Raw genomic sequence first — 21612 nt, forward strand, 5'->3', positions numbered from 1 at the left:
ATGAAAGAATTTAATAATGTTATATATACGGTGTAGAATGCAGATAGTGTCATTTAATAAATACGACTGTCATCAAACCGTTATTGACCGACAATCGACTTTCAACGTTCGGTGGACGGAATAAAAATATTGTTTCAGCGTTTGAAGTTTATTTGGTAGGTTTCCTACGTAAGGTTATTTGAAGGGCGACTCGTTGGAAGTTGTTAAAGCCTTGAGTAGAACTGTGACATGTTGGCACAGCTATGGAGCTATGGTAAATGATGGGAAAACCCTCCTCCATAGTATACAGAGTTGAAAAATCCAACATGTTAAAAGAACTGCGAATGAAGCAGCCCACCGCCTCGTGAAGCTGGCAATAACACTAGGTGAGGATCAAATGTAGAGGGAATCTTATCCAGAACGTGTAACAGATGTTTTAGTTGCGGAGTAAGCTTTTATTGAGTAATGAAATATAGAATCTCATTTCAAAAAGGTTTCCTTATTGTTTTGTCAAAGCTGACGTGTGATTGTCCTTTTATTTCATGTTCTATGGATTTACTTCTTTTTTTAAAAAAATAATAATAATAATAATAAAATTATAAAGCATATCATTTACTAATTTTATAGTTATAAAGAAGTTAATAAATCTTAACATAAAAACTTGTAACCGACAATTAACCGACTATCTGAATAACGGAAAAAGTCGAAATTATTTCTTGTCGATATGAAGTCAGTTAATTAATGGACTTAACCGACTTTTAGGAATGGATAAGCAAAAATGTCCTTACCGACATTGACCGAACAAATACCCCCCTAACCTTAAATCTTAACCATAAAATTACTTCTCTGAATCCTTCCCCTTCCCTTTGTCCAATCGATTGAGCGACACACACAATGTTCCTCGCCTTTTTTTATACTCAATCATTCATGATACGTTAAGAATTTTTTTTTTTTTCATTATTTAAAAAGGGAAATAAAAATGATTGAGCAACAAAAGGGAAGGTGACAGCTACTTTTTGTGAGTCCATCCACCCACCATGTTTCTGTAATGGACCCTCTTTATTTATTTTTGGTTCTGCTAATGAGGCATGCGTTAAAGACCATTGAATGCTTCCTTATAAAACACATTTTTTTTTGTGCCTACAATGGGATAAGATGGACCGCCTCTTAAATTTTGAACAAATCAAAAAAGCACATCTCCTTCAAATCAATTAGGAGAAAATTTTCTAAAATCTATAGAATCATATAATAAGATAAATACAAAGCAGAATAATATGAAATAAAGGAAAGAGAGAAAGACACACAAATTAAGGTAGTTCGGTATATAGTCTACATCCACACATTAAAAGACACACAAATTAAGGTAGTTCGGTATATAGTCTACATCCACACATTAAAAAACACATAGATTAAAGTAGTTCGGCATATAGCCTACATCCATACATCAAAGCCTTAATAAGCTACATATTTAATTGATTATAAGATCTGAATACACAGCTCTATTTATACAGGTTTACATGTGGTTTGAAATATTTGAAATACAAAGATATCCCTTAAATCAGAAATATTATCTAAATCCTTTGATTTAGGGAATACAAAATCAACATTTATTCTAAAGGATTTATATCCTTAACATGCCCCGCAAGATGAACTGTCCACATATGGCTGGAGTTGATGGCGCCTGATTTGAAATATCGGCTGTTCTTGAAGTTGAACTTCGGCGACTGTAGTCGGGATTTGAACATGGCAACTTTTTGGCCGGCATTGGTTACCGGAATTTTGACATCGGCAACTTTTGGCCGGAATGAGCCAAATATGGGCTTGAAATGGGTCACAAGAGCCAAAACATCTGCCTCTTTGGGCTTTTTCTTCTTTTTTTTTGCCTAGCCTGCGTTTCATGAAGAGAACTTCTTCTAGCTCTGATACCATATAAAATCATATAATAAGATAAATATAAAACAAAATAATATGAAATAAAGGAAAGAGAGAAAGACACACAGATTATCTGAGTACACAACTCTATTTATAGAGCTTTGATTTGAAATATTTGAAATATAAATATATTTCAGGATTAACAAATATTATCTAAATCCCTTGATTTAGGGAATACAAAATTAACATTTATTCTAAAGGATTTATATCATTAACACAATTTATTTCAATAAGTGATAAGTCATTCAACATCTTTGGATTTCTAAAAAATTAATGTTTAGGTTCTTTGGTTAGTAAAATGACAATAAATGACTTATATATATTAAAAAAAAAGTGAGAGATGACACTTGTCACTACTAAAGTAGGTTGAAAGAAATTTATGTCCTTTGAAAACGTAGAAAATTTCCTTTGGAAGGTGATTTTCAAGTGGTGGTTATGGCTCTCCAACATCCTTCTATTGTGCAAGACTGGAAAATTGCCTATCTTATCTCAAACCCTATCTCTTCCATCCCAACATCTTCCTCTTGGAATGCTAGGAAGATTCACAGAAGTGCCAACTTTTGTGCCTATCATGTGATATATTGGGTCCGGTCTGTGGCTAGATCTTACTCCAGTTGAATTCCTCATTTATCCCTATTTTTGTAGTGGCAAAGACCCACCTCCCTTTTACTTGTAATTTCTTCTTCTTTGTTGTTTGGCTTTGTTGTTGTTGTTGTTTCTGCTTGCTTTTGTTGTTGGAATGTACTTAAAAAAATAAAAACTTAGAAAAATTTGCGTCTCAAATCGCAAGTAATAGTGTGTTTTAAAAGTTAAATTAAGATTTTAAATGTCCAATTTTAGTTTCATCAAAGACTAAACAGAGTTCTTGTGGTCGTTTCTTTTTTTTTTTTTCAGAAAATGAAAGGTCAAGAAGTTAAGAGCCACATTAATTTCACAGAATGGATTGATCAACTTTTAATTACGTAGTGGCATGTATAACTGGTGGTGACGGCATGGGACAACAACTTGTGATTAAGACATAATCTGTGCTGCATGTCCCCTAGAGGTTATGGATTAATGCCACTCTCTCAACCAACAAACATTTAATGTATCAGCAGCTGTAGTAGATCACACATGAACCACTGGGTACTAATTTGTGATGCTGTTTTATACACCACATCTTCATCTTTATTGTCAAACAAAGTTAGTTGGAAGTAGCATTATCCTATTAGAATATTGGAACTAATATTTTTCTTAATGAAAGTATATACTACCAAGAGGAATGCAACCTCTCTCTCTCTCTCTTTTTAAAAATACAAACTTCACCCTACTAGAAGTTTAGAATGATCTTGTTAGAATATACTCTGGTATTTATATGATTGAACGATTTATGTTTTCTTGTATAAGTTGATTTAGGTTTACAATACATAGAAGTTTAATATGTTAACCTATACAAATAAATGTAAATCAAATTATACAAGGAAACATAAATCGACCTATACTCTATAAGCCTGTTCAGGATTGTGTTTGAGAGGCCTAAAAGTGTTTTTAATACTCAAAAAGTCCATTTGAAGAAAAAAGTACTCGTTTGGTAAACAAATTAAAAACGTTTTTAAGGGTCTAAAAAGTCTAAAAATGGTCAAAACACACTTCTGGCAAAAGATTAAAAATGAAGCTTTTACGCAAAATCGTTTTTGACTTAAAAGCTCTATTTCACAAATGCAGTCCCAAACAGGCTCTAAGTATATAAATTCAATCATATAAATATCATAATATACTCTAATAGATCTGACTTGGGATTTTTTAATTGGAGAATGCTACGGTTCCTCTGGTGTTCTCTTAATCCCACATAGATATTATTTTTTAAAAAAAGATATATATGAGAGACTAGTGGAGTAAGTTTTTATATTGTTTTTTAGAAAACAATATCCACGTAAGATCAAGAGAACACCAGGAAAATACCAAAAAGAACCGTAACATTTCTATTTTTAATAGATTACCTAAGTGTCTTTAATAGTTGAATGTAGGCAAAGAGCATGTTTGAAAAATAAAGCTTTTTTACTCAAAAATTGTTTTTTAAGCTTTTGTCAAAAGCGTTTTCAATTTTTTTTTACCAAACTTGTATTTTTTTTTTAAACAGACTTTTTGAATATTAAACACATTTTTAAATCCCACGAACGCACTTTTTGAGTAAACTTGGCAGAATGTATGAATTCATCTGATGGTACTGAACGAGTTGTCTTTGACACACATCTTGGAATTTGTTCTGAGAATAATTGAGTAGTTAATTCTCATTGAAGATTTTACATGTTTGTTGCGGGAAATACCAAATATTGAAGGCTTGGCATGTTGTACACTACACCCTCTTTCCCCCTACTTTATTACCTGCCCTCAATTGTTGTCTCGTTAATAATGGAAATTGCTTTGACATGAAAACTTCTAAGCATTCATATTGGGCTAGTCAAAATAGTCAAAATGTTATTTTGACTAGTCTTGCAGCAAAAATATTTATAAAAAATAAAAATAAAAATTATATATCCAGTTTGTTATTTTGGCTAAAAATTTGACTAGATGTTACCGTGCTCAACAAATTTGATAAGTATTGTAACTTGCAATGCATAAGTTAAATTAATAAAAGAATCAATTTTATTCTCTCTCCTCTTCGAGAATAATAAAAGAGAAAAAATACAAAATCAGTCCATATAGTTTACTTGATTTGTAATTAGGTCATTGTAGTATCAAAATGAATTCATAAGTATCCAAAGTATGCAACAAAAAACAATTTACTCCCTGCAGTCAAATTTCATCTACTAACTTAAGAGATTCTAATAGTATGACATGTCAGAGACAGTAAAATTGTGACATATGTCATATTTAAGTAAGGCAAACTACATTGATTGATTTTTTTTTTTTTTTTGCATTTTTTCCTAATAAAAATAGATAAAAAATAATAATAATGTTTTAAATGAAATAGTAAAAGAGAATAATAGCTAGAATTATGAGCCGAATGTAAATGTTCTTTTTTTTTAAAAAAAAAAAAAAAAAAGTAGGCTAGTAATAAAAAAAAAAAAGGTTATATAACTAAACTTTAGCCAATGTAAAAGCTTACCAACCAAATAGAATAAAAAGCCTAGAAAAGGAAAGGACACAGAACGCTATTTAGCATTTTCTGGATGGATTAAAGACGAAATATGTCGGCCTAGAGGCTTTAAACCTAGAAAGTAGTGTGTTGGTTGGATGAGAAAGTAGAGGAAATAGTTGAAAATGCAACTAATGTGAGAGAATTATCAAATCAATGGCAATCGTACCCACGAAGGTTTGTTCCCACCAAAAAATTATCATGAATTATGATGTGTCTGAAATAAAATAATGAAAGCAAAAGAGGTGATGATATGATGTGCTTAATCACAACAATATTGGTCAATGTGGATTAAATAGTCCAACTTCTTACTGCATTTAATTGTTTTTGTTCATAATTGTAAGAAATATATATAATTTTTAATTTATTTTTCATCCGTTTATTAAAAGTTTCATTAGTTTCTTTTTTTTTTTTAAAAAAAAAAGTCTAAAATGTTAGTTAATTTCCTCATGTGAAATATCAAACTATATCATAAAAAATAATACAAAAAAAAAAAAAAAAAAAAGATTTTGCACCTTTGGGGTGGTCCAACCACCCCTCAACCCCCCCAATTTTATTTTATTTTGTATTTTTTTGCTTGCATAATGGCTTTTGTTTGGAAATTGATGGGAATTCTTACAAGAATATATATGTTAATAAATAGACAGAGTTTTTCTCTAAATTGGGTTGAAGGAATTTCTTCCAACTCAGTCTATACAAATGACCTGTGTCATTTGAACATGTGAAATGTACATGTTTTTTTAATAATAGGGACAAAGTTGAAATAAATAATTTTTAAAATGACAGAGTTTTCCTTCAAATTGAGTTGGAGGTATTCTATAAAAATAACATGTGTCCTCTACATGTGAGAATCACATGCTTTTTTTAATTGCAAGGAAAAAATTAGAAGAAATTTTATTTAAAAAGAATGTGCTTCTCACATGCTAAATAAAAAATATGTGCATCTCACATGAAAAGTGACACATGTCATTTTTATAGAATAAGTTGGAAGAAAACTTTGTCATTTTTAAAACTCATGTACATCTCACAAATTATTAAAAAAGAGAGAGACATGTCATTTTTATAAACTGGGTTGAAAGAAATTCCTTCAACCCAGTTTGAAGGAAAACTCTGTCCATATTAAAAAGAGAAAACTTCACTTTATTTCCTTGAACTTTCATCACTTTTGCAATTTACTCTCTAAAGTTAAAAAACTCTCAAATTAGGATATGGGTAGTTGTAATGCCTTCAAAATTAATTAATTAATTAAAAGGGAAACATCATTTAACCCCCATGAACTTTATCAATTTTGCAATTACCCCCGAAACTTTAAAAACTTTCAATTTAATGTATTGAACTTTTAATTTTTTGCAATAAGATTTTTTCGTTAAATCATGAACTATCATGATGTGACCATTGCCCATCTATGAAGGAAAAAGATCCATTACAATGAGAGATTCCTCCTCTTTGTGCTTTAGCTTTCATGGTTGTAAAAGGGTGGATGGCCATCTCCTAAGTCGTAGGTTGGGGGGGTGCATTTGATATTACAATTTTATAAAAATAATTTGAGTTTTTAAAAGATATTGTAGAATATAAGGCGTTTGGCATTGCGATTAAAAAAACACTTAATCTAAAATAGGAAAAAAAATCTACGATTTTTATAAGTAGGCTAGGGGTGCTTATTTGAAAAACGCAAATTTAAATCAAAATCACAATTTTACATAATAAATATTTGATAAAAAAATTATTTTTTAACATGTTTTACTAAACGCCTTTGCGATTTCAAAAATGCAAATTTTAAAATCGCACTTATTAAAACCGCAATCCCAAACGAACCCTAAGTCTTCATAAGTTTTCTTTTCTTTCTTTTTTTTTTTTTTTTTTTTTAACTCCAATGAAAAGAGATAAAAATCGATGAATTAACAGATTTGTTCTTTGAGGTGTTCTTCATCTTCTTTTTCTCTTCTTCTTTTGTGGGGGATCGTTTTGAATCGCGTAACTTAATTCTTTTATTTCATATTCTTCCCGTTGTTTAACTATCATTGCGTCACAATATACCTCTACCGTAGGGCAGAGGTATTATACACTTGACTTTTTTCTGCGTGAAGATCCCTCGTGATTGAACAAGTCAAATGCTAAGGCGTGATTTTTCTTGTAGGGCGTGATTTACCATATAAATCGCAATAACGGTTGTGTGGATGTATAATTTTCACGTGGAGAAAGATTTTTAAGAACGATTTGATTTGTTTTTCTTTAATGGCCTGACTATATTTCTTGTAGAGACGGATTAAGAGATGTCCACTTGCAATTTATATCACCGATTATGACGGTGGGGTCGGTTTTTAAGAAAATTGTATTAATTAAAAATTGAAATATCTCAAACATTTTCCAAGAAAAAGAAAAAAAAAAAAAAAAACTGGAAAAGGTGAACAGTGTAAATTAATTAACTCTCTTAAAACTGCAAAGTAATACTTTATATAAACGGTTGATGGCTGCAAATGCTCAAATGGTATCTAATCAAGAAGAGAATGGCTGGAAAGTCGTTCCCACAAATAGCCTTGTCCTTCTTGTTTAAACTTGTGAGACAGAGCAATGCCCATGCAAGCCAAGCAAAGTATCAGAAATACACCTCTCTTCTCCACAGAGCAGAGGATCTTTCGACCCAAACACTGATTTTTCACGCAGAGGATGCACTGCTCAAATCATCTTCATTGTTTCCTTACTTCATGCTGGTGGCCTTTGAAGCCGGGGGGCTCTTGAGGGCTCTCGTTTTCTTTCTTCTCTACCCTTTGGCTTGCTTGTTTGGTGAGGAGCTGGGGTTGAAGATCAAGGTTTTCTTATGCTTCTTTGGGATTAAAAAGGAGGGTTTCAGAATCGGCAGCTCTGTTTTGCCCAAGTTCTTCTCACAAGATGTCGGCCGTGAAGGGTTTGAATTGGTGATGAGTTTTGGGAGAAAGGTGGCGGTCAGTAACTTCCCCACACTCATGGTTAGAGGGTTTTTGCAAGACTATTTAGGTGTTGATGCTGTTGTGGGAAGAGAATTAAAGGTTGTTTGTGGCTATTTTGTCGGGTTAATGGAGGAGGAAGAAAAAATGGCAGATCTTGGTCATGAGGAGCAGGAGAAAACTTCCTCCCATGTCATTGGCATTGGTTGCTACAGATCGGTTCTTCATCAGCACCCCTTTGCCCATTGCAAGGTATCTGCCCTGCTCTGTTCTGTTCTGTTCTGCTCTGTTCTGCTCTGTTCTGCTCTGTTCTGTTGTTAATGTGTTTGTTGCACCATATATAGGAGGTTTACTTGGTGAGCAAAGCTGAGAAGAGGAACTGGCATGTTCTTCCAAGGGAGAAACATCCGAAGCCTTTGATCTTCCACGACGGCAGATTGGCTTTCAGGCCAACCCCACTAGCCACCCTAGCCATGTTCATGTGGATTCCCCTCGGGATTTTACTTTTCATGATCAGATTCGCCGCTGGCCAGCTACTCCCTCTCTGCTTATGCTCTCCAATAATGGCCTTCACAGGAGCAATAACCATTATTTCAAGACCACCTAAATCCTCCAATATTAATCCAACCAAATCCTCCAACGGCACGCTCTATGTCTGCAACCACAGAACAATGCTCGACCCAGTCTACGTCAGCGCAGCCGCCAGCAACCCATCACTCTCTGCAGTCACCTACAGCATAAGCAAAATCTACGAGGTGATTTCTCCAATCAACACCATCCATCTAACAAGAGACAGGGAAAAAGATGGGATTGCAATGAAGAAGCTGCTGAGCCAAGGCGACCTCGCAGTATGCCCTGAAGGAACAACTTGCAGGGAACCTTATTTACTGAGGTTCAGTCCTCTGTTTGCAGAGGTGGCGGATGACATCACTCCGGTCGCCATAGATGTGAAGGTAACCATCTTTTACGGCACAACAGCTAGCGGGTTTAAATGCTTAGACCCTGTGTTTTTCCTCATGAATCCATTCCCTACGTATACTGTCAAAATTCTTGAGAAGCTGCCGAGCTCGCAAGCTTGTAAGCATGGTGGGGTGTCCAAGTATGAAGTAGCCAATCATGTGCAGTATGAGATAGCCAAAGCTTTGGGGTTCGAGTGTACCAGTTTTACAAGGAAGGACAAGTACATGATCTTAGCAGGCAATGAGGGACTAGTTTAGGGTTGTAATAAAACACCTTTTTCTTTCTTTCTTTCTTTCTTCTGTGTTATTGTATAACATTGCATCAAATAAATTTATTTTCTCTTTAAGCTATTTTTAGCTTTATATTACATCAAAATCATTTTTTCAGACAAACCTTTCTTAATAGTCATAGGCTTTTTTCCTCTCCAAAAATTATTTACTGTTGATACTATAAACATTTTTTTATTATTTTTTTTTCTCTCTTGCTCGTCTTCTTTCACCAAACAAAAACAAACCCTCCGCACCGACTGTGATCAAGCATCAACCCGTAGTGATCAAGGACATGGGTTTTGTGGGATTTTGGATTTGGCTTCTAGGATGGTAGAGACAGGGTGAAAAAAACAGCCATGTCTACCAAAAATTAGCGATTTGGCCCCGGGTTCTCTCAGTTCTTCTTTGGTGGTTTGCGTTAACTGAATTTTGGGTGTTTAAATTCTTGGATTATTGTTGTTGGAATTCTTGTGGCTTGAGTTTTGAACCGTAAGGGTATTTCCTGTTTTTGAGTTTGCTTGGGGGTTGGCTTGTTATGTGGGGCATGAGTCTGGGTTGGTGATTTTGGTGGAATGGCTAGTTGTTTTTGCATCTGGTTTGCTTGGGTTGAGTGATTTTTGGCCTGTACGTAGAGAGAGAGACGAGAGAGGAAGAAAAGGTAGTTTTAAAAATAATATTTAAATAAATAATAAAAATAATAATATTTAAATAAAGTAAAAAGTTGGAATAAATAATCTGGTAGAAATCAATAGCTAAAATAGAAAGTTTGCTCCGCAAGTACAATTTCTATTACACATTCTGGATAAGAATCCCTTTGCAATGGATCCTCACTGCCAACTTCGCAAGACAGTGGGCTGCTTCATTTGCAGTTCTTTCAACTTGTTAAATTTTCCAGCTCTACATGTTGTGAAGAAGGATTTTCGCTTCATTAACCATAGTTCCGTAACTGTGCCAGCATGTCTTGATTGTGTTCAATGCTTTAACAACTTCCAAGCAATCACCCTCCAATATAACCTGCTAAAGACCGAAATGGCAAGACAGCTCCACAGCCATCCTTGCGGCAACTGCTTCCGCTGTAGCAGGGTCCAGGATGTAGGCTGTGGCTATGCAACTCGCTGTTACCACCTAGCCTGCATGATTACGGGCAATGATGCCCACTCCCATCCTATGCCATGATTGGTCTACTGCCGCGTCCCAGTTGGGTTTGATGTAATCCACAGGTGGTTTACACCAGGTCATTACCGCATTGTGACTAGGCATATGATCCCGTCCTCTCAAGCATTGCTCAGCTTTATTGAAGGCTTCTAGTTGAAGAACTCTAGATGGCTGGATCAAATCTTCTCCAAACACCACGTACCTTATTCCTCCTGAGCCAGAGTTGTCGCGCAAGTTCGCAACACATGCTACCAACTCAACCTCCGAATCCTCCAACTTATCTAACAACTTTTCTATAATACTCATAAAATTGGAATCGTCACTAGTACACTTCTGAATTTTATTTCCACAAGTCAGCCAAACGTCCCTTGCGCAGTAGGACAACTCCACAGGACATGACTAGGAGTTTCGGTTTCAAGCTTACAAACTACGCATAGAGGGTTTTTCGTAATTTTACTTTTGTGCAAATTTGACAGCGAATGCCCCATTTTTATTTGCTGCCCACACTAATCGATCTTCTTGTGTACTTGGACAGATGGCCATACCACAAATTTTATTGGCTTCCTCAGCGTCAAAAATCTCCTCTATCAACGGCATATTACACCACCGTGTGTCTCCATCTATAAGTTCACTAACATGAGCCTCTCGGACTAGCCCTCTTACAGGAGATTGAACTGCGTATGTAGACGATGAATTCAGCCCCACTTTTCTTCCCATATCTTGATGTAGCACCCATCTCCCACCCACCATATCATCCCATTCTTCAACAATTTTCCCACTTTCCATATACTCCACAAGTTTTGACCCTAACGTAGAGTCCAAAAAAGTACCATGAGGATAGTATTTTTCTTTGAAAATTCTAGCAGCCAGGGATTCGGGGATCTGGATGAGTCTCCACCCTTGTTTAGCCAACATAGCCGTGTTAAACATTCAAGATCTCTAAATCCCAACTCATCCATGCCACCTTAGAGTAATTATCTTTATACCCCCACCCAAACTAGATCCGGATCCCTTCCCATTAGAGGAAAAATTAGAAATTCTCTAATTGTTGATCTGGCCATTTATTTTCATCTAACAGCCCACATTACGCCATGTGTCACACTCAACTTTTAATAATAAAATATTAATCAAGTTTTAAAAAGAAAATTAAAAGAAAAACAATAAAAAATTAAAATAATTTTATTAAAACTATAGCCACCCTAGCTAAGCCATGGGGTGGCTGAAGCACCCCCTAGGACCCTAGGGTGCCACTCCCAAAGACCGGTTGGGAGTGGCCGAAGCCACCCCCTAAGGCCCTTGGGGATGGTTCGGCCACCCCTAAGACCTCTGAGGGAGTAGCCCATATTATTTTATAAAAAATTTAATTTTTTTAAATTAAATAATATTTTATTATTTAATTTTAATAGAGCACATGATATTCTGTAAAGTATTGGATCAAAAAGAACGGTAAAGAGAAGAATCTCCAATTAACACCTCAGATCCACCAAACTTCGCCATCAGATCTATATAGTATTTAGAGCCTTTGCCAAATAGAGCCGCTCTTTTTTGACAATCCCTTTCTTGGCATGTGTGCCGGAAGTGACCAAAACCAATTAATTTATTTGGAAACCCATTCCACCTTTTTAATGCTTTTATTAAAGACGTTATTGTTCTAGTTCTAACGGTACGTGTGTCCCCCACCCACCCTGTGTACTTGTTATTTTGTATGTTGATTATTGCAATCTTGCCCGCAAATAATTTTTTATTTTAAAAATGTTGATGTCAAACGGGGCCTATAAATCTTGCCATTGTCAAACGGGGCCTATAAAAAAGGAAATCAAACGTGCACCTAAGAAGACATCGCTCAAACCATATAACCAATTAAACTCATGTTAAGGACCCATAAACACCAACACCCAATAATTAGATGTCATCAAGATTGCTAGGAGAGAAATGATTTTGATATCACCATACACCAAAATGATATCCGTGTGAGGATTAATGCAATTATTTTTGAACTCATCTCCAATTCTATAAAGCCTTATAAAAAGTTCTAAAATTTACAGAACAAATGCTTTAAAATGGATTCAGCTTGTTCAAGCTAAATGGTAAAAAGTAAATTTGTCGGAGAAGGAAAAAGAAAATATCAAAGGGTGTAATATGGAACTTTCCTTGGGCTTATTACCTAGCCATCAAGCAAGTGCAACCATATTGTTCCAATGCCATTGGTGGAAGATAATAAGAGTAATGGAACAACAACAGCAACAAATTCTCAAAACTCCCCTCACGCTATTTTTTCTAAAGCCATGAAGCTATTTGAAGTTGGTTTATGGTGTGTAATAATACTAAAACTGACACTAGCAGTTCAAACTCCAGTCGTAAGGCTGATATATCACCTTCAGCTGAGAGTTGGCAAACAAATCTAGTAACGCTTCTGAGTCAGCTGGCTCCAAGTAGTTTGACGCATGCTTCAGTACCTCAACCTCATTCTTGCCAAAGTCTGCACTATACCTGAGTATCGATTCAAGTAATACTATTAGATACCAAAAGTAACCATCTAAATCAAATTATCACAAATCTCAGGATGACATAAAAAGCAAATTGTATTTATTCCATTTTTATGTATTATCCAACGCGATGACAGGGCAACACTAGAATATGTTGTGGGTAGGTGTGTATTCATATGCCTATTATAGATAACTTCAGACCATGGTTTCCCCCGGGAAGCAGTATGTATTTAAAATTGAATGCTCTTATTTTTCATATATCATGATGGAATATGGCTTCACATAACTGATGTGAAATGTGTATTGAGTATTCTTTTATACCAAACTGATCCAAGGAGATCTTCAGATAAATTCAATACATAAGGATTTCAGCCTCAAAATTTTGTTTGACTTTTAACTTCAAAGTACACTCGGCCTCCTTCTAGTTCCACTAAGTAACAAGAGCAATTACAATTCAGAAAGTTTATAATCAAGCTTTTGGTTCAGTGAGCCAATCATGACTGTTCACAAGTTACCTTCTACCTCATCCGTGATTGTGTGTGAGTGAGAGAGAGAGTTTCTAAAGTATGACGTTCCTTAATGAACACCACCCCACCACCACAAAAAAGAAAGAAAGAAGAATTACATTGAGAAAAACTTACCATTTAAGGATCTTACTAGCCGATGCAACCTTGGCATTCAAATCAATAACAATTCCTCCATTTCTTAAAAAATTACGGGCTGCCTCCATCAACTCTTTATCAATGTTCCCTGGAGAATAGCATCCTAGGGCAGGCCCAGATCGGGTACCACAAACCAGAGCAAAGTGAATAAGAGGCTCTGAGTAAGGGAGAGCCACCTGGTACAAAAGAATAATAACAAACATGAGGTAAATCAAACTGCCTACAGAACACTAGCTATTTGTAAACAAAGAGATGGCAAATGAAACTTCTTTCCAAGTCTGCCTCTTATAAACCTAACAAAACCTCCAAGAAATTTCCAACATAATCAAATATGAATTGTCCCCTTTATTCTGCTCCATCATACAATTGACAAAAGCAAAAAGCTTCACCTACTCCATTTCATTTTGCATTATACCTGTAGGTATTTGCTCAATGACTAAGGCCTTGTACAGAACAAACTGCTATGTTTGTTGTTCAGCCTTGCACAATGAATTCTACAGTAGAAAACTTTATTTTGCTACTGAATAATATTCAAATTTATGCCGCCAAACTGGACAGCAATGGTCATGTGACAGTCAAAAGTAATTTAATCCATAAAAAGTACAGCAACATGAGTACTTGAGAAAATTATATTAGGCTTTCTTACCTTGGAACGTTTATCTTTTGCACCAAATGGCTTCATGAGATTGAATGGTGGTCGCTGGTTGCCCCTTAAAATGCCATTTTGAATAGCTGAAAGTGAGTAGGTGGAACCACCAACAACATACTTGAAGTCTCCGAACAACTTCCTGCGTTCTAGCGGCCCAGCTGGATAACCCAACTCCAATATTGCGTGGATGGCCATCATATTATAGAGATTTATAAAGAAAGCAAGTTTCTCCTCCCTTGCCATATCCTGGATTTCCACTCTTTGGAGCTCCTCAACTATTCTCAAATACCTAGAGAAATGTATAGATTGCTTACATATAAAAACTCAAGATATGCTCATCAAGATTCTACAGAGAGTTTTGCTCACAAGTAAAGGCATAACAAACCTTGCAAATTCCTCACTTCCGTGAATACTTCTGTAATCCACATGCTTTCCATCTTTTGATGTGTAGGCTTCAAGAATTCCATAGAACAAAAATCTCAGCCTTGATGCAATTTCTACAATAGGCTTTGGCTTCACATCAATTATACCCCTTGGGATGTTGTGACATTGAGATAACACAGTAGGATCATCATCCAAGAAGCGATACAAATGGTTACCATCCTCAAACAGATTCTCGCTATAGAAATGCAAACATTGAAAATATACAGAGAAGAATGGTCAATTATCTAATTAAAAAATGTGATCCAGAGTCACAAGTATAAAGGTCAATGGAGTATTTCAAGAGACTCACTCAAGAATGTGTTGAAAAAAGAGATTGCTAGCAAGCTTTCGTCCAAATTCGATAGCCTGTCCCAAAACACAAGAAGAAAGAAAAAGAATATGTTTAACAATAATATAATCAATCGCGTTCTTCAGCATTTTTAAAACTATCTAGTTTGGTCATTAAGCATTTGATCAATCATTTTTTTTATTAAAAAAAAAAATAATAATAATAATAATAAAAAAAAGAATGCTGAAGAATGTGAGGCAAGCAAATCTTCTAGTCCTGACATAACAAATATAAGGCCCGGGTACCCTTCATGTGTGGAACACTCATACTATCAGCCTGTGAGCCATCATCGCTAGAAAGTAAGCTGACTTTCTTTATACGTCAAAAATAAAATTTAGCATACCTCTTCCCTTTCCAAATATTGATCTTCTGATAAGAAATCCACAGCTTCTGAACCTAGGAAACAACTGGTGAACCTTCGCATTTTATAAAATCGGTCCTTAACAATAACAGATTCTTTCATTTTTCGAACAATTAAAGCTAGTTCATCAATAGCCCCACTACTGGAGAGGTCATCTTCACCAGAAAGAGGCGGTAAAGGAGCTTCAAATGATGGTGCTTCATTAATCAGATAATCAATCTTGTCATCAATCTTTCCAGATTCATTCAAGGCCTTTAGTTCACTCAAGCCACCGATAAGGATTTCATTGAAGAACACCTTCGGAACAGCAGAAGACCCAGAAATCTTCTCTAGCTCCAGCTTTCTACTGGGATAAATATCAATGTTAATTTCAACATACCTGAGCCTTTTCCAGTACAAGAATAACCTAGCCTCTTTGCAATCTGGGCATCCTAACCTTGTGTACAATATAATTCTTCCTTTCATGGCTATAGGTTGTGCTGATCCTTCGATGACTTCCACCCTCTGCCCAGCTTTGTTGTCTGCATCAGCGTCATGCACAATATAGCTTAAAGGATTCCATGCAGATCTCTCCATTGTTTTCTCAGGGACTTCTTTTCCATCACTGTTTTCAGTGGAATCAAGTACATCCTTATTTTCTTCATCAGGAACATCAGGACCCTCTTCATCTTTTTTTCCAGAAAGGCGACGCAGAACACTGGACACTGCAACTGCACTCTTCTCCTTAACAAAGTTTTTAAGTGCCACTGCTTTCTCGACTACACCCTGTGTCTCTGGATCAAGATCCATTGAACGAGTAGATGTGCTCCGGCTAGCTTCCATCTCAGGAACCTCAGTTCCATCAAAGACAGGCTCCTGTTCCTTCTCCTCACTAAAATCCTCCTCCGTTGTTTGATCTGTAGCCTCTTGAGCTTTAGAATCCAAATCCCTATTCTGATCCATCTTGTCACCTAAATCCGTGCTTTCATTCATCTTGCCACCAAAGTCAGCTTGGCAAATATCATTTTCCAACTTTTGTTCTTGAGATTTGGACTGCAAAACCTTACCCTCGTCCATCTTTTCTTGCTGACTATCATTGTTTAACTTAGGACCATCCTCACTGACATTTAGAGATTTCATTTCCTTTAATGGTTCCCCTTGATCTTCCTTCTGAGCAACAAGTTCTCTCTCTTCAGCAGTTTGAGAATTTGCTCTACTTTTCTCAGTTGAGTTTTCCTTTTCCATAATGCCAGCAAGTCAAGTTTGGGATCTAGCTCATCAAAACAAGGTTGTAGGTTGTGAGAATTTAAGGAGGTAATGCAGTCTGCTAAAAGAAGCTAAAAAAAACATTAAAAATGTCATTACTTTGCACACATATCAGCATATTAAAAATAACAAATTAAGCCACTATATGACATGAATATAAACTCTTAATGCATAAATTGCTGTTTACGTCCAACCTAAAGTACTGTTGTACAATCATGCAAGATATATCACATTTACCAAGAATAATACAAACTTCAGACACTCAAAAAGCAGGAAAAAAAAAAGGAGGGGGGAGGGACCAAAAAGAATCTATTTTTGGTTCTAGATTTCCATGAGCGCTAGGATAAATCATGTCTACCCCTGGTGCAATACCATTGAAATCCCTATCTAACCCTCGTCTCATAGCAGCATCTAGACAATAGGATGGCCTTAAAACTAAGTGACACTGATTACATAAAACAGTTTGCTGACAAGTAATACAGAAGCCATCAGCTATGACAGGCATATTCAAGAATAAATTGTAAGATTCTTGAAATACACAGATGGACAATTGTTTCCGTAGCTTTTACAGACACGTGTAAGAGTCACTCAAAAGTTATCCAAACACAAAATAGCAGATGTGGAATATACATACCAGAGAAAGAAGATAAGACCAGAAACCACCGACCCATCAAAACCAAAACACAAGATAAATACAACATTCGACAAAAATATATATTTCGCCCATGATTGTAGCAAGAAAGATTCGTGCTAGAAACCCATCAAGACTCATACTGCATACATGAATCCATGGTTTGTGAAAAGATTCTCAGACCAGTATTATTTCAAAAGATTAAACACAATCGTGTTGTTGCCCCCCGGGGCCCACTTAAACAATTGTCATCAAATGACCCGGTCAGTATCTAATCCAAACCTTAGAATATTTCAATCCTCAATTCTGATTTGAACAGCGAAAGAGAGCGAGAGAGAGAGAGATTCAAAGTTTGTACCAGTCAAAGACTCACCTGCCTAAAAAGCAAACGTAAAGAACCAGAACAAATGCGTACATCAACAAGAAAATGAACTAAAGCAACAGGAATTCAAAGCCAGAAAATCCTTTTAAGATAACATAACTTTTTAAATCTTAAAATTCCCATTTCTTTCTGAACCCAGAAAACAAAACCACCCCGCACCATTGCATTGTGTTGGCAAGTGAGAAAAGCTATAGTTTATTTTTCATTCTTGAACCAAGAACCAACATAAGTCATAAACGATTTTGTTTTCTTTCCACCGGAATTCTCAGTAACCAAACAGAAGTAGAATGCCATCCATATACACACAAACAATCAAAAAAAAAAAAAGAATAATAATGAAAAAAAAATGGTTTCAATCTCACGAACCACATGAAACTAGCAAAATCAGGAATTTCCAAACCAACCAAAAGGTATCCATATAAAAAAACGAAAATGAGAAAGAAATCTTACAGATCTGAAAGCCAGGGCAGAGGCGCTGGTTGAAGAAAAGAATGGAGAAGAAGATCTGAAGGAATTACAAGATTGGGAAAAATATATTTTGAAAGTTACAAGTTCTTTCTTCCTTTTTGTTTCGTTGGGGGGAGATTGACACGCGAGAAGCGGGAAGTCCGTGGGCTGAAAATGAGAGAAATTGATGAATGAGTTTTAGACTTTTGGGACCCTACCTTTTATAGGTGTGGCCTGTGGACCTCCATTTTCTTGTCTCCCTTACCAATCAACCACGGCGGTCAGCGCCCAATTCTTTTTTTTCTTTTTTTTTTATATGTTTAACTTCACTTCATTTCCATAACTTTCATTATTTTTACGATTCTTCCTAAAATTAAAAAAAAAAACTCTTAATTGTATAATGTTACTCTTTCACTAGGTTTTTCTGTTAAATCTGACCAAAATACTCATGTTTTTTCTTTTTTTTTTTTAAAAAAAAAGGTGATGCAAAACTTATACATGGTCTTACATATTCAATGGTAAATTTGTCAATATCTATATGTAAAAGATGAAAAATAAACAATTTCTCGTTTTATAATATATATTTTATAGATTTACTAGTGTATATGTTGTCATTTTAAAATTTTAAAATATTGTCGCAATAAGGCTGGCAATTCGTGTTCTCGAATCGGGTATGAATCATACAGTTTGCAAGGGTTCAATTTTATGAGTTAATTTGTTATAAAGATTTTCTAATATTGTCAAATGCTTGCATCATATTTTATCTTGTTATATATTATGGGTATAAATTATGTGCTTCACATGGAGAGAATATCCAGGGAGCATTAATTGGCTTGTGCTTCACATGGCATCCTCCAAATGTCTACTATAATCAATAACCTTGAAAGAAGAGGAACAAATATTATCGATGTGTATAATCCAAGAAAAAAATTTAAATAACTAATCTTGAATTAATCATTTACATAACTAATACATTGCACATGTCTACATTAAGGCCTTCTTACTGATGAGAGCTTTGCTGCTCTGCGTTCCTGAAGGAAAGTAACAATACATTGTTCCCGAGAAAAACCACAGGGCAAATCACCTGGATGAATGAAGTGATTTGGAACTGAACAAATTTTCTTTCTCCCCTTCCTACTCAAGAGCAAAGATGGCAGGGATCAAACAGGGAGCCAGGCAGATCACTCTTTGCCAATACATTTTGTATAAGTTCAAACATCAGATTCCCTATATAGCAAAGGATTAGCTTGACAGCAAGGAATACTCAGATGAAGGCTCCATATCCCACTCAGAATCTCCACATTCAATAAGAACTGTAGCTAAGATGTTATCATCCACCTGAATACCTTCAGCTTTCATCCGATACATGAGCTTCAAAGCCTCTTGGCAGAGCCCATTCTTAGCATAACCCAGAATCATTGCCTTCCAAGAAACCAAATTCCGCTCTGGCATGCTGTCAAAAACTTGGGACGCCTCTGATACATATCCGCATTTCGAATACATAGAAATTAATGCACTACCCACAAAGACATTATACAACGCAGGGGTCTTGTTTGCATGGGAATGAATTGATTTCCCTTGAAGGATAGCTTCCAGATTAGCGCATGCTTTCAGGGCCGATGAATAAGTAAAAGAGTTGGGATCCACACCTTCCTCCATCATTTCTTTCATGAACTCAAGAGCCTCAGACTCATGCCCAAGTCGTGCACTACCAGAAATAATGGCAGTCCATGAGACAACATCCCTAAGAGGCATCTGTTGGAGGACCTTGAAGGCACGAAGGTACCCTGCACATTTACAGTAGAACCACACTAGAGTGCTTCCTATGTAAATATTGGTTTCGACAGAAGTCTTGATTATTTGTGCATGAAGTTCTCTCCCCAACAGTGAAGCCTCAATAGAGCCACAAGCCCTGAGGACGCTTACAATTGTCAAGTTGTTAGCATATATATTTCGTCTCTTCATTACTCTAAAGAGTCTTATGGCCTCCTCACCAAGCCCATATCGAGCATATCCAGCTATGAATGATGTCCATGTAACTGTGTTTCTATTCTTCATTCTATTAAATACTTTTCTAGAATCAATCATCTCCCCACTTTTTGCATACATATCAACAAGGGAAGTCCCTATAAAAACATCATTCTTATACATTTTCTTCACTACGGCACAGTGTAACTGTCTCCCAAATTTTAATGCCTTCTCCTCTCCACAGGCCTTCAGAACACCACACACTGTAAACTCATTAGGGGAGAGCCCGTTACTTAACATTTGTGAGAACAGCGAAAAGGCCTCCTGCCCATGCCCTTGTTGTGAATAAGCAGTAATCATAGTTGTCCAACAAACCACGTCCCGATCGGGCATCTGATCAAATGCACGAAATGCACTTTGCAGCTCCCCACATTGTGCATAGAAGTACACAATGGCACTCTGCACAATCAAGTTCCTCAAACCACCTTTCACAATACAAGCATGAATTTGACTCCCAAGCTCAAGATCCAATCTCCTACTAGACAAATTCAAAACACATACAAACATCTTCCCATTTGCTCGAACCCCATTTTCAATAGAATCCTCAAACAAACTCAAAGCCTCATCATCCAAACCAACATCCAAATACCCATTGATCACAGCAGTCCAAGTAACCACATTCTTGTTCGGCATTTCATCAAACACCTTACGGGCCTCACCTAACTTCCCGAACCCCAAATAAGTACTTATCAAATTATTGCCAACGTACGTGACCGAATCCCGCAAAAATTTCACAACAACCGCATGTATCTTTCTCACCTCCTTCAAACTACGACACGACCGGAGCCACAGCGCGAGGCGTTCAGGACTGAGCCACTGGCTCTCCGACTCATTATCAAGACAATCCACATCTGGGTTTTCTTGGGAGCCAGAGGTAAAACTTGGGTTCTGATAGCGGGACGTTGAATTCGGATCTTCGCTGCAAAAGCAACGCAAATCCGTGGCGATCCTGCAATAATTATTATTCCTTGTCTTCGAGCTCTTCCTTTGTGTCGAAGATTTGGATGGTTGGGTAAAGAAAAGTGAAGGTGGTAGAGAAGGAGAGAACCGTGGCAAGAGAAAAGTTGCCGAGAGCATTGCCTTTTTTTTCTTCTTTTTTTGGGGGGGGCGCTCGGAATTCCCGCGAAAAATTAAATCAAAATTCAGTTTGAGAAGATGAACTCCGCTAGGCAGAGTAGTAATAGCCGTTTGCTGGTCTTCACTCGATTATTAACGTTCAGATTTTAAAAGCCAATCACTAATCTGATATACGACAACGTTTCGGTCCACAACATACTCTACTTTTTTCCTGAGATTTTTTAAAATCTTCTTCTTCTTTCTTTTTCTCTTTTAATTGATTATTTGATAAAATAATAATAACTTGTTCTCTCTCCCTTTTTTTGTGATTACATTTTTTGTCTTAATTTTAATATATGAATTTAGTTAATATAAATGTTTAAGCATAAAGTATAACACGGAGTTACGACCCCTCCTGCCTTCCTCTTTTTTTTTTTTTTTTCGCCCTCATTTTTTTCGCCTCCACCATAGATCAGGGTGTGTCAATTGTTTTCGGGGTGCTTTCTTGCCGCGTGTGGCTGGCCAGCGGTGGGGCGTAGAATGCTTGAGAGTGTGT

The 21612-nt window shown here is 36.2% G+C and overlaps 3 protein-coding genes across 5 annotated transcripts; 1 reads left to right on the forward strand and 2 right to left on the reverse strand.

The window, feature by feature from the left end:
• The first annotated feature begins 7536 nt into the window (after nt 1–7536).
• On the forward strand, nt 7537–9227 carry LOC132166975 (putative glycerol-3-phosphate acyltransferase 2). The gene is made up of 2 exons (XM_059577853.2): nt 7537–8205; nt 8298–9227. The coding sequence occupies exons 1-2, from the start codon at nt 7537–7539 to the stop codon at nt 9168–9170; spliced, it is 1542 nt and encodes a 513-aa protein (XP_059433836.2). The 3' UTR covers nt 9171–9227.
• A 3233-nt stretch (nt 9228–12460) lies between these two features.
• LOC132185378 (electron carrier/ protein disulfide oxidoreductase) lies at nt 12461–18151 on the reverse strand. Of its 3 annotated transcripts, XM_059599166.2 has the most exons (8): nt 17976–18151; nt 17502–17520; nt 15250–16516; nt 14868–14923; nt 14520–14753; nt 14132–14423; nt 13465–13661; nt 12461–12827 (listed from the first exon to the last, which is right to left on the reverse strand). In XM_059599166.2, the coding sequence occupies exons 3-8, from the start codon at nt 16489–16491 to the stop codon at nt 12674–12676; spliced, it is 2175 nt and encodes a 724-aa protein (XP_059455149.2). In that variant the 5' UTR covers nt 16492–16516; nt 17502–17520; nt 17976–18151; the 3' UTR covers nt 12461–12673. The 3 variants fall into 3 exon arrangements, with proteins under 3 accessions (XP_059455149.2, XP_059455140.2, XP_059455145.2); XM_059599157.2 differs by lacking the exon at nt 17502–17520; XM_059599162.2 differs by lacking the exon at nt 17502–17520 and having other exon boundaries at nt 15250–16583.
• A 713-nt stretch (nt 18152–18864) lies between these two features.
• On the reverse strand, nt 18865–21194 carry LOC132162121 (Pentatricopeptide repeat (PPR) superfamily protein). The gene has a single exon (XM_059572379.2). It carries the CDS (start codon nt 21075–21077, stop codon nt 19215–19217), a length of 1863 nt encoding a protein of 620 aa, XP_059428362.2. The 5' UTR covers nt 21078–21194; the 3' UTR covers nt 18865–19214.
• Between the last annotated feature and the right edge of the window lie 418 nt (nt 21195–21612).

This window comes from Corylus avellana, chromosome 2 (genome assembly GCF_965113065.1).
Source record: "Corylus avellana chromosome 2, dhCorAvel1.hap1.2, whole genome shotgun sequence".
NCBI classification, from domain to species: domain Eukaryota; kingdom Viridiplantae; phylum Streptophyta; class Magnoliopsida; order Fagales; family Betulaceae; genus Corylus; species Corylus avellana.

Coding starts and splice junctions, on each gene's coding strand:
- LOC132166975 (XM_059577853.2), top strand. CDS start 7,537: ATGGCTGGAAAGTCGTTCCCACAAATAGCCTTGTCCTTCTTGTTTAAA. Junction 8,206..8,297: donor ACCCCTTTGCCCATTGCAAG/GTATCTGCCCTG, acceptor CACCATATATAG/GAGGTTTACTTGGTGAGCAA.
- LOC132185378 (XM_059599157.2), bottom strand. CDS start 16,491: ATGGAAAAGGAAAACTCAACTGAGAAAAGTAGAGCAAATTCTCAAACT. Junction 14,924..15,249: donor AATATTTGGAAAGGGAAGAG/GTATGCTAAATT, acceptor GTTTTGGGACAG/GCTATCGAATTTGGACGAAA. Junction 14,424..14,519: donor GGAAGTGAGGAATTTGCAAG/GTTTGTTATGCC, acceptor ACATTTCTCTAG/GTATTTGAGAATAGTTGAGG.
- LOC132162121 (XM_059572379.2), bottom strand. CDS start 21,077: ATGCTCTCGGCAACTTTTCTCTTGCCACGGTTCTCTCCTTCTCTACCA.